This window comes from Protobothrops mucrosquamatus, unplaced genomic scaffold, assembly GCF_001527695.2.
Source record: "Protobothrops mucrosquamatus isolate PMUCROS unplaced genomic scaffold, P.Mucros_1.0 scaffold2, whole genome shotgun sequence".
NCBI lineage: Eukaryota > Metazoa > Chordata > Lepidosauria > Squamata > Viperidae > Protobothrops > Protobothrops mucrosquamatus.
This window is the reverse complement of record NW_015386389.1, coordinates 1,940,046-1,952,946: the sequence shown is the minus strand read 5'-3', so window position 1 is coordinate 1,952,946 and position 12,901 is coordinate 1,940,046. Positions and strand designations below refer to the sequence as shown.

Below are 12,901 nucleotides of genomic sequence, written 5' to 3'. Positions count from 1 at the left end.
AATTTTCTGAGATTGTGGATTTGGGGTTTTCATGAGCTGTAAGCCATAATCATCACAGTTATGACACATCACGGCTTGAACTACCTTGCTTTGCATGTAATGAGTCTATCTCATATATTAGGTTCACCTTTTAAGTTGCATTACTGAAATAAATGAACTTTTGCACGATATTCTAATTTTTCGAGTTTCACCTGTATATATGTGTTATATATGTGTATGAGTTGATATATACTTTCTTTTGAGAGCAAGCAACAGAATTTCATTTTAATGTGCCAGTATATTCACAGTAAAAATGGCAATAAAGGCTATCTTATCTTATCTTATCTTATTGTACCTTACCTATATTAACCTATGCTATTGCTAGTGGGGGTCCCAAGAAGCCCCTACTTTCAAAATGATAAAAAACCGCAAGATTCTGTGAGGTGGGAAATCAAAATCTTGTGAGGATCAGTGTTCTCATGATGTCTCAGTCTTTTTTTTTTTCTCTCCACCCATCCCCTCTCTCAAGTGTATTTGTAATTATGATATCTCTGCTATCAAATAAGTAACTTGCATTTACTTTTAAGTGTTTTAAATGCCCAAGAGGGGGAGATCCACAAGCAGCAGAATGGCCACAGGCAACACACCTTACAGGGGTTACATGTAATCTATAAAACTTTACGAGTCACATAAAGGAAAAAGTTGGGAATTGCTACATTAGCAATTATAGAATTCCAACAGGAAGCGTAGCAAATATTTTGGATTCCATCAAATGATTAACAAACTTTTTAATTCCTTCCCGAAATACAAAGAGAGAAACAAATAGAAAACAAAAGAATGTACCTTGTTCCGTGCTCTCATTTTCAATTTACTTTTTTGCTTCCGTTTTAGCTTTTTCTTGCTCAGCAGTTTTTTGCACCTATTAAAAAGAAAGTACACATTATTTAAGTACACATTAAGTACACATTATTTCATTTGAAAAGCATCCCACAAGAGCTCATTGGATTTAAGGGCCTCCAGAGCCCACCATTGTCATGAACCAAATTCAAAGCTCTCCATCTCCAGCCGATTCCCACGTCCAGGTCCCAATTCACATATACATTAATTCTTCCATAGCAAAGCAGTAAATCTATGATGCAGTCATTTTTTCTACATCTCTGGGATTATGAGGAGATCCCTTATGCCCTTCGCCTTTCCTTCAGAGATAATGCCCTTGACATTATACTGTATGCTAAAATAAAATTACCTCTGACTTACATCACCATTGTGATGGCTTTCAGCATAAACTAGATCCATGTATTGGAAGTTTCTCAGGATTTCATTTTCAGCATCCTGGAGAAATCATCCGAGGATGTTAACCTAGAATGCTGATTTAAGGGCACCTATCTCCATTTGCATGCTGATGGAAGTCTACACAAGTGTGCAGAGTTTCCTCTTAATGCTTCCTCTTTTGCCACTGTACTTTAGAAAACTTGGGTTTCACCTTTTAGCAGCTGCAGTGTCCAGAAATATCATGAAATGTCCACAACTACTTTCAGTGCACACAGGAACTGTACAATAAGCGCAACATACAACTTCCCACCCTTGAGAGCTCAAAAGCAGAATCATAGCCACTTTTGTTCATTCCTTTATATGTTACTATATCCATTTAACATTACGTCTTAACCAGCTCCAAGTTTTAACAACAATAAAGTCAGCATTTTAGAATCTTAGCAAGCTATTTTATAAGAATAAATTGTATTTTTTTTAAAATTTATCAGTTAGGCAACGCTGCATTTTTATACACTTTTATACCCTTGGATTTCTTTTGTCTTTTTAAAAATTCATTTATTTATTTTTGTTGTTGTTCGCAATGTGCTATGCTTCATTTGTAATCTTACTGTTTTTTTTCTTCCTTCCTTAATTCCTATCATTAAACTACACTTAACTCTCATTAGTGACTACAAACATCAAGTTTCATCCTGGTCTTGCCAACTTTTTGAATTTGAATTTGTCTGAAATGGTATAAATTCTTATAATTGAGCAAGGGGTTGGACTAGAAGACCTCCAACGTCCCTTTCCAACTCTGTTATTTTGTTATTCTGTTAACCTAAAGTCAACTGTATGATTAAAACCCATGATACTTCCCATCCTTCCAGAAACAGCCATCCTTCTGCCTGAGCTGCTTGTTTCTTGCTTTTTTAAAAAAATAAATGATTGGACACAATAGCTCGGTGCTAATGAGAGGTATGAATTTACAGTTCTTTACAGCTCTGATATACTTCAGCAGAACAAGAAAACTATGTTTATATACTCTACCCTTATACATTAAGTGGTTGATTGCATTTGTAGGTATTCAAATATGAATAATAAAGAACTCATTTCTGCCAATGTAAAAAAGTGGACATTCATTTTTCCTTTTTCTTATATTGATCACTTTAGGATTCAATGTCATGTCACTACAATTTAGCCAATAGTTTGGCAGTGTACCCTGAAGTCATTCTTGTCTCCCATATTAACAGAGTCTTAAAGAACAACAGACAAGATATAGGCCACAGCAATTGTCCTGAGGACTATTATAACTGGTGTGCCAGTTGCTTAGATTTCATTAAATGCTAATGAAATTTAAATATATTTGTCTATTTACAATATCTTGCTGGAATTAAAAACCAATCACATATTCTTTCCCATGCGTTCCTATCTTATAGGACAGTGGTTCTCAACCTGTGGGTCGGGACCCCATTTGGGGTCGATCGACCATTTCACGGGGGTCGCCAAGCAAGGCTGTCTGCCATTTTTTTGTCCGCCATTTTTTTTGTCTGCCATTTTTTCCCCTTTTCCGGCGGGTGCCTTACCTCCCTTGGGCTGGGCCAGCTGGTGGTCGGCCTGCTCCGTCTCTGCCGCTTTCCAGCTACGCCTCGGCCGGCGCAGGGAGCGGAACCACGCATGCACGGCGGTCCCAGGCAGGGAAAGTCCTTGACTTACGACCGGTTGGGTAGTTCTCGACTTACGACCGGTTTAGTCCTCGACTTACGACCAGTTTAGTCCTCGACTTACGACCGGTTGGGGTCGCGACATTAAAAAGGTTGAGAACCACTGTTATAGGACAATGTAAGGGCAGTGGTTAGAATGCGGTATTGCAGGTAACTCTGCCCACAGCCAGGAGTTCGATCCTGACCAGCTCAAAGTTAACTCAGCCTTCTATCCTTCTGAGATCAGTAAAATGAATAATAAAAAAAAACTTGCTGATTATACTCAGGAGATAAGGTAATAAAGAAGAGTTTGCAGGCATTAAGAGAAGAGATGGATGGACCTGCTTTGGCTAATACAGTATTCTGGTTCAAGGAGGGGCCCTTTTCTTCAGTGCTCCTGATTAGTTCATCTTTCACAAGTGATTGTGGGGAGAAAGAGGAAAAAAAATAAATAATACACAAAAATGTTATGATTTTTTCCCTTTTAATTGGTTGTATTGTACTATTGTAAAACATAATTAGCATATTAAGATGATTTGAAGACAATGGTATTCATACAGCATTGACTAGAGATGACTCACACTCTAATGTTTAAAATTTAAATATAAAGAAATGGTTTATATCATCTATAATTTCTAAAATATCAGTGGGGATAAACACTATTTACATTTTGCAACCAAAGTTAGAGGTAGCATTCATCAACAACTGCAAAATACAACAAACTGTTATACAATAAAGTATCCATCTTGAGCTTAATACTTAAGTCTCCAGATACTGTTATTTATTATTGTTTGTGCTTATTAATGAAACAAAGGAGCAAAACAAAATAAACAAAAAAATAAAAAAACTTATTTGATGTCTAAATAGGATTATGTCTAATAAAAAGAGATGTGATTTCATTTCAAATGTAATTTCCAAAAATTTCTTTCCAGTACTTTTGAGTTTTTAGCACATCCACCACATTTTACCATGGAGTAAAATGCTCTTTTCTGTTTCATGGTCTTTCCATTGTTTATAATGGTATATGATTTATCTACCTTGGAAATTATCAATGTATCATCAATACTGAGTTATGTCCCATCTCTAAAACATCTTGTACCTTTTTTATATTTATGCCCTAACAGATGGTATTGGCTTAGTGTAAGCATTTTATTAATAAATTACAAATCCCTAGTTTGTGGCACAACAATGTCTCCAAAGCATCTCTCTTTTTTAAAAAAGATTTTATTGAGTTTTATAGGGTTGGGGATAGAATAGGATCGGGATAAGGATTAAGGTTTAGGGTGGGGTTGGGATCAAGATTGGGGTTGGGAGGGGGTTGGGGTCAACATTGGGGTTATCCCCCAACAGCATTTTCAATCTTTAGCAAACAGACTATTGTCCGGGTACATAGGTTCAATTAACAATAGTTGATATAGTAATAAATAATTGTAATAAATATAATAAACAATAATCACAAACGGTATCAGTTATGTTTATGTTTATGTTTATTTAAATTTGTATACTGCCCTATCTCCCTTACGGGACTCAGGGCGGTGAACAGGTGATAATAAAAATCACAATAAATATCTATTCTAAAATCAGATTAAATAAATAAAGGCCTGCTCTAAAATACCCCCTATAAAAACCTGTACTAAAACCTAATTAAAACTACGCCACATATATTCTTACTAATATATATTCAGAATAACATATCACATTCATTTCTCACTAGTTCGTTTTCCTAACCATTGGTAAAAAATTATCCCATGGTCTAAAGTAAACTGAATCTTCTTTCTCTTTAATCTCTAAAGTCAATCTATCCATTTCTGCACATTCTAAGATTTCCTTAATTAAAACCTCTTCAGTTGGTAAGTTTTTATTTTTCCAATATTGGGCAAATACTATTCTCGCTGCTGTCAGTATATGCAATATTAAATATTCATTCTCCTTCTCATAAAGCATCTCTTAAATTGTCCCTATACTGAGAAGCCTGAATAAATGGAATCCAGCTTTCATCTTCCCAAAGAGCCTCCCTTCTGGGGCCCATTTATAGGAAGGCAGAACCATGAAAAACCAAGGTTTGGCTTTGTAATTCCACCAAGGATCCTTAGGAAGGTGGGTTTAGCCCCTCATTAATGTCATCTTTGTGCCTAGACCAGGGGTAGGCAACCTTGGCTCTTTTATGACTCGTGGACTTCAACTCCCAGAATTCCTGAGCGAACATAGCTCAGCTTGGAAACCTCTCCCTTTCCCCTCAGCATGGCTGGCTCAGGAATTCTGGGAGTTGAAGTCCACGAGTCATAAACGAGCCGAGGTTGCCAACCCCTGGCCTAGACCCAGATTAAGATGGTGCTGTGTTTTACTGGGCACAGCCAACAATCCATCTTCCCAAAGAGGCCGGCTTTCACTTAACCCAGTGGTTCTCAACCTTTTTAATGCCGCGACCCCAACCGGTCGTAAGTCGAGGACTAAACCAGTTGTAAGTCGAGGACTAAACCGGTCGTAAGTCAAGGACTACCCAACCGGTTGTAAGTCAAGGACTTTCCCTGCCCGGGAGCGCCGCACATGCGTGGTTCCGCCCCCTGCGCTGGCCGAGGCGTAGCTGGCAAGCGGCAGAGACGGAGCAGGCCGACCACCAGCTGGCCTAGCCCAAGGGAGGTAAGGCACCCGCCGGAAAAGGGGGAAAAAAATGGCGGACAAAAAAAATGGCGGACAGCCTTGCTTGGCGACCCCCGTGAAATGGTCGATCGACCCCAAATGGGGTCCCGACCCATAGGTTGAGAACCACTGACTTAACCTCACATTCCAGAAACTAGCTTCAACTCCATGAATGCAGAAGAAGGGACCAAATGTCCTTCTGGCGTTTATCTGGTAAGGAATTCCTGGTGGCTGCTTCTCTCAGAGAGACTCTGTTTGCTTCCTCGTTACTTATGTTATGTTTTTAGGGGACTTTCAACCACCAACTAAATCCATTTTTTCAAACTCCAGTTTTCCAACAATAGTGTATGCACTGAGCCTATGGAAATGCACATAGCCACTCAATGGCAGCCAAGACAGATCCCCTCAACTCTTAGTGTCACCGAGTGGTCAATAGGTTGACTATTTTCAAGGCGAGAGGGGGGAAAAAAAGTAAAATTGGTAAATTATATGAAAGAAAACAGAGGGAAAAATGGTTGGTGAAAGAAAAAAATGAGAAAAAAATAGTCAATCTTAAAGGAAATCAACTCCGACTGTCCTTTGGAAGGACAGATAGCGAAACTGAAGCTCAAATGTTTTGGCCACCAAATTAGAAGAGAGGACTCATTGGAAAAGACCCTGAGGTTGGGAAAGAGGGAAGGCAAAAAGAGAAGGGGATGACAGAGGATGAAATGGTTAGATAGGGTCTTCAACTGAATGAACATGAATTTGGACAAACTCCAGGAGACAGGAGGGCCTGGCATATTTTGTGGTCCATAGGGCTGCGAAGAGTCAGACACAACTTAGCCACTGAGCAACAACAACAATTATGCATACCAGTTAGAGATTTTTCTTGTGCTTGATAAAGTTAGATGAAGGGAAACATTTTCACAATACCTGTTTACCCAGACCCCCTTTAGTTCATTGACAGCCACTCACCCTTTTATTATCAAAAAATTCCAATCAGGCTGACCAGCTTTCTTGCAAATAAAATAGAATAGAATAATAACTTTATTGTCCCTTTGAATGTACACTAAACGACATACATTAAAATGAAATTTCATTGCGTACAGCTCTCAAAGAGTTACCACTTCCGATATACACTACCCAAACATGACAAAAATAAAATAAATACATGCATACATACAGAATTATGCATATACCCACATATACTATATGACACAATATAGAAGATTCTGAGGGGGGCTAGGGCAATTATTCAGTTTTCATTGTGGGAAGTCAGCCCCCCCCAGACAAGGAAATATTAAAAAGGGAGAAAAATATATTTCCTCAAAGGATCTTAAAGAGGCAGAAAAGCATGACCAGTTTTTCTTAATAGTCTCAAGTCTCCCTCCCCCAAGCAGAAACCAGCTCTGTAGAAATGCAGATGTAATAATCCATTCAGGAAGGTTGAAGCTAGAAGATTAAGAAGACAAAGACACCTAAAATCTACATACCCCACCCAAACTCTAACACAGGACATAATAGGATTAACCCACAGATGCCAAAGGGCACACTCAGACTCAGCTCAAAGTTCATGCCACAGGAACAACTCCAAACAAAAGGCTCCAGAGGGTATAAAAACCCACTCCCTACATGTGCTTGCTCTCTTTTTCTTCCAGAGCCATCTTCCTGTCTGGCTCTCCTCTTCAATAAACTGCAACCTTCTTTCTAAAGCAGTCACCATGTTGTTTATTCCCGGCTTGGAAATGAACCATGATGAAGACTTTTCCTTCAACATCATTAAAATAAATGTAACAGGAGCAGCTCCTTCTTTCACAGGGTGTATGAAGATGCGACTGAGAGCAGTTGCTGCTATTTGCAGAAGGCATCCAGAAGACAAGCTGGACCATCACGGGTTCCTTCTGCTCTCCAGACATGGTAAAAACTTGATGGGGAGGGGGGACGAGCACAGAGATTTTCTCTCAGGATTACCCCATCTCAGAGGAGGGTCTTTCCTCTGGGAAGTATAAGGGGGGGGGGCAAAGGGATGCTCTGGATAATTCACCAAGTTCCCCACTAAAAGTCTCTGCTTTAACGAAGGCTGTATTTCTATCAACATTTTTAAGCAACCTTTTATCAACACGGCTGCAATGGCTAAGTACACTTTGCACGTACATTTTGTCAACCTTCCTAGGTAAACGAGACAGGAAATGCAAATAGGTGAGATAACTCTACTTCATTGTAAGGTTACATTAATAGAATCTTCGCAAGCCTGAAAGTACCAACTTTTCTGCTGCCATTTTTAAGCACCTGATCAATCAGAGCAGGTCCTTCCTAGGTTTCCTTATCTGACTGCTAAGCTACTGGGGGGCTCCCCCCCCCTTGTCTGACCCTTTCCTCTCTTCCCCTGTCTCTCAAGGTCATTCTCCCATTGTATAAAGTTTCAGATTTTTCACAGCCTCAGAGGATTTAAGGAAGAAGTGGCAGAAGGCAGCTGAGGTTCTTTTTTTAATCTGAAGGATGGGTTGCAAATTCCTCTAAGAGAGTATCTTCAACAGCCTGATGCTGGCTGGGGGAGAATCCATGGTCCACAGCTGAGCTAAATGGTGCTTCTCTTACCTTAGTATCTGTTAAGGCAGTGATGGTGAACCTTTTAGAGACCGAGTGCCCAAACTGCAACCCAAAACTCACTTATGCATTGTCGGGTGCTGGGTGGGCGTGGCCCATTGGCTGGGTGTGGCCAATTGGGTGGGTGTGGCTGCAATGGTAACAGCAGACTGGGTGGGACTAAAAAGTTCAATCAATCAATTCCAACTTTGCAAGATTTTTTTTTCCCCCGCAAGAAGTTGAAATTGACTGATTGATTGAATCTTTTTTTTTATATACCCGGCGGAGGCCTAAAGCGGAAAGGTTTTATAAAACGTGAAGTATTAATACCACTTTACAATGCCTTGGTAAGGCCACACTTGGAATCCTGCATCCAGTTTTGGTCACCACGATGTAAAAAAGATGTTGAGACTCTAGAAAGAGTACAGAGAAGAGCAACAAAGATGATTAGGGGACTGGAGGCTAGAGCATATAGGGAACGGCTGCTGGAATTGGGTATGTCTAGTTTAACGAAGAGAAGGACGAGGGGGGACATGATAGCAGTGTTCCAATATCTCAGGGGCTGCCACAAAGAAGAGGGAGTCAAGCTATTTTCCAAAGCGCCTGGAGGCAGGACAAGAAGCAACGGATGGAAACTAACCAAAGAGAGAAGCAACCTAGAACTAAGGAGAAACTTCCTGACAGTTGGAACAATTAACCAGTGGAACAACCTGCCTCCAGAAGCGGTGAATGCGCCAACACTGGAAGTTTTTAAGAAGAAACTGGACAGCCATTTGTCCGAAATGGTATAGGGTTTCCTGCCTCAGCAGGAGGTTGGACTAGATGACCTCCGAGGTCCCTTCCAACTTTATCATTATTATTATTATTATTATTATTATTATTATTATTATTATTATTATTATTATTATTACCCAGCTGAAGGCCTAGGACTGGGGCGACGGCGTGCGTGCCCACAGAGAGGGCTCTGAGTGCCGCCTCTGGCACCCGTGCCATAGGTTCACCATCACTGTGCTAGGGTGGCAGAAGACACCCTGCTGGACAAAGCTCACAAAAGAGAGATTAAGTCACACTTAGTTCACGCTATAGGGATGCTAAAACTGTAGAAACACTTCCTGAATGGGTTTAACCTATTCAGAAAATAGAAAGTTAGAAAACAGGACGAGGAAGGAATATTATGCATGTTTGCTGCCTTGGGTGAACTTATAAAAGTGGGATTTAAAAAAATACTAAAAAATAAACTCCCTGTGCCATCTTTTCCATGAATTTCACTCTTTTGACAACTTCTGAAGAAGTCAGAGGACTCAGGGATTAGAACCTTGTTAGAAGTCAAAAAGAAGGGACAGTCCTCTTTGCCAGTTAAAATACTTTAAATTCATTTCCCATCCTTAACAGGCAGTTACCATGGAAAGGAGAGTTCACATCCCATCTTCACAATTCATAATATAAATAAGTATTTCAGCATTTCCTCCAGAACTTTTGTCGTTCCAATGTAGGGTCTATTCGGAAAACTTCACCTTTTCTACCAACTATTCTTTCTTTCTTTCTTTCTTTCTTTCTTTCTTTCTTTCTTTCTTTCTTTCTTTCTGATATTAAGGAGGCCCTGATTACTTCCTTGGAGTACAGCTCAAATCCACAGCCAGCCACGGGGCTCAATTGATGGACTACCAGAGCTTTTGGCCTAATCTTTCTCATGAGTGAGATGCTAAAACAGTTACAAGGGGAAAGCAGTACAAGGAGTACAGTCTATCCAGGTTCTTGGAGGATAAACAGCCAGTTCTTTTCTCTTTCACAGCTACAAAGAAGAGATCTTTCCATGCTAATTTATGCAGGGAGCATTCCCCAAATCAGATGCTTCTCAACTTGCAGAAGATAACAAGAGGTGAGACAAAAGGATATTTCTCTTTCCTTCATTTCTTATATGATTCTGACTCTTTGAGGTATGAAGAATGTGATGCCAAACTATACATTTAACATCATAGTGTCTGTCCTTTATTAGCAATCGCAATGATGTAAATCATTAAAAATTGCTCTATTATATATTTAAAAAAGCACCTTTACAAATTCTTGTACTTGCACAAAATTTTACTAAATAAATTCCTTCCAAAGAACACACAGATAATGTCTATAGTAGTAAATTTCAAAATTACATACTGGGGGGAGAGGGGGTTGATTAAAACCCAGAGAACTATACTTGCTAGCTCTTTATAGACTCAGCCACCGCAAATGGAGGCAGAGTCTGTGCAAATATCCACAGTACTAGTAATATTTAGGCTCAATATTTCATTATAAAATAATTCATTGCATTGAGATATTTGTAACGAGTCTTTCGGAAGAATTTTTAAGTGGATTGGAAGTAAAATACCCAGAATAGTTTGAAATCTGGATTTCTGAATAGGTATTGTTTCTCAAATTCATTGTACGCCTGTATTCATTCATTACAACTTTAAGATGCTAAAAGTTTTTTTTTCCTGTAATATAACAGTTGCTGTGGAAGAAACTGATGTAAAGTGTAAACCCATGTGGGGATTCCATAAAACGAGTCCCTGAAATGTTATTCTGTGATATACATGCCTATTTACAAAGCATTCTTCTTAAAAAGCTAAATCTGATAGAAACAGATCTGCAAGCAGATGCTGCAACCCTCCGGTTTTTATTTGGGAACATCATTCAATTTAGTGAGGCTCACTTTGCATAAGTTATGCTTAGAATTGTTGTAAAGAAAGGCCAATATATATCTTTTATTTAAAATAGATAGGGTCAACTATCACAGGACTAGAGTATCTGCATGAATATGGGAAATGAGTGGCAAGGAGCCCAAGAAGATCGAAGATTTCCTATCTTACTACATTTGTGGATAAAGGAAGTACCAAGATATACAGAATGAACAGAAATCATGACTCCAAAATCCTGTGCTGATCCCCCCCTTTTTTTTCAAAACATCTGTTCAACAAGACTGTGAGACTAAATTATAGGATGTGAAGGATGAACATCAATTCTGAATGAAACATATCAAATAACGAGTAGAAAATACTTCGCCCAATGTCATTTACAAGTTAAAATGCTGCCTTTGCAAGATCTTCCCCCTTTCCTACAATGTGGGTGAGGTCATTGCTAACCCAGAAGACAAAATACAGTCACCTCCAAGAATGTTTACATTTTAATTGCTTAGCTCCTTTAAAAAAAAAAGACTCCATTAACATAATTACAAATGGTTTAAACTACTCTGATCAGCAAATCTCTCAGAACTTGCAGCAACCGTATATACTTCAAGCAGCCAAGCAGCCAATGCATGTTATTTATTTGTTGCCCTTACATGTCATCAACTCTCATAGATTCATGATAGCATACAAAAGTCCATAATCAAACAGCCACTCAGAATCAGTTTAAACATCTGTAGTAATCGTAATTAAAATAATTCTCCACAATATGTTGCTGATCCTGGCATTTGAAGATATCTGATGTCTGCAACATTTGAAAAAAAAAAATTCATCTCAGCCGTCTTACTAATCTTGGTAAATCATAGTAGGAGAATTTTTCAACTGAATAACGAAGTAAAAACGCTTTCAAGTAAGCATCTTCTGAAACATAATAAAAAGTAATTGCTGACAAATGCAAAATGATTCTAAAGAAAATCAAGTTAAGAAAGCACCCACATTTCTGCACTGACAAAACAACTGGTATATTTAATCCTTTGGGCATAAGTTTTATGTGGGTTTGCAATTTTAGCTTATGATGATAATTATTTATTTTATTCCATTTGAATGGCTTGCCACTCATCATCATCATCATCATTCACAACATAATTCACTTGCCATACTAAAAACCTCATTATGATGACACGGCTAATTTGGGGGCATGCAACTTAGTGGGGCAAGCAATATTTTCATCATGAAAACAGACAATTCAAGATGCAACGACATCCCCCACGCTTAAATCATAAGCACGAAATGGATACTGAGAGTCTGAATAGAAAGCTCCTAGCAGGAAAAAGAAAAAAAAAAAGCAATCGCATCAGGATGACGCTATCACCTTTTCTTTGTGCATCCGTCCAATTTAAAGAACGAAGTTTACTACTTTCGACAACTCAGCTGTCACATCTATTCCGCAGAAGAGGCCGTAGTAAAATTATAGTAGAGAGAGAGAGAGCAATTAGAGGTCCTTGGTGCTCTCTGAACTTGGTTTTCTTGCAGACGTTTCATTACCCAAATTAGGTAACCGCATCAGTGCAACAGAGCAATTCACGAGAACGTCTTGGGTGTACCCGCACATTTATCCACCGGCCTTTCCTTCCCAACTCAAGATGTGGTCGGTAAACAGGACAGCAAAGGTGTTCGCCACACAAACTAGAAACCGACCCAGGAATGGCAAAGAGCTCGGGGTACCCAAAAGGCTCCCCAATGGAGGGGACGGGGATGAGCCGCAGCAGTAGCAGCAGTGCAGGCAAGGAGACAGCTGCGAAATTCTTGCATGGGACTCCAGAGGGGCCCGGAAAAGCATGTTAAAGATGCCGACTGGCTGCCCTTTGGCTTCGCCTGCCTCCACCACCACCGAGGGATGCTCCTCTCTGCTTAGGATGCCCACCGACCAGTCAGAAGGAAAGGAAGAAGAGGGAGAAGGAGGAGGAGGAGGAGAGGGAGGAGGAGGGGGGGAGGAGGAAGGAGGGGAGATGGGGAGGATGGAAGAGGAGGGAAAGGGAGGAGGAGGAAGAGGAGAGGGGGAGAAGGAGGGGAAGAAGAGAGGGGAGGGGAAGAGGAGGGGGGACG

At 39.7% G+C, this 12,901-nt stretch overlaps 1 protein-coding gene across 1 annotated transcript in view; it reads right to left on the bottom strand.

Moving 5' to 3' along the window:
* MYCBP2 (MYC binding protein 2) overlaps window positions 1–12,901 on the bottom strand; it is a 145,303-nt gene that overhangs the window by 131,737 nt on the left and 665 nt on the right. The window contains 1 exon segment of the mRNA XM_029287366.1: window positions 823–898. Coding sequence (XP_029143199.1) covers window positions 823–898 — 76 coding nt within the window.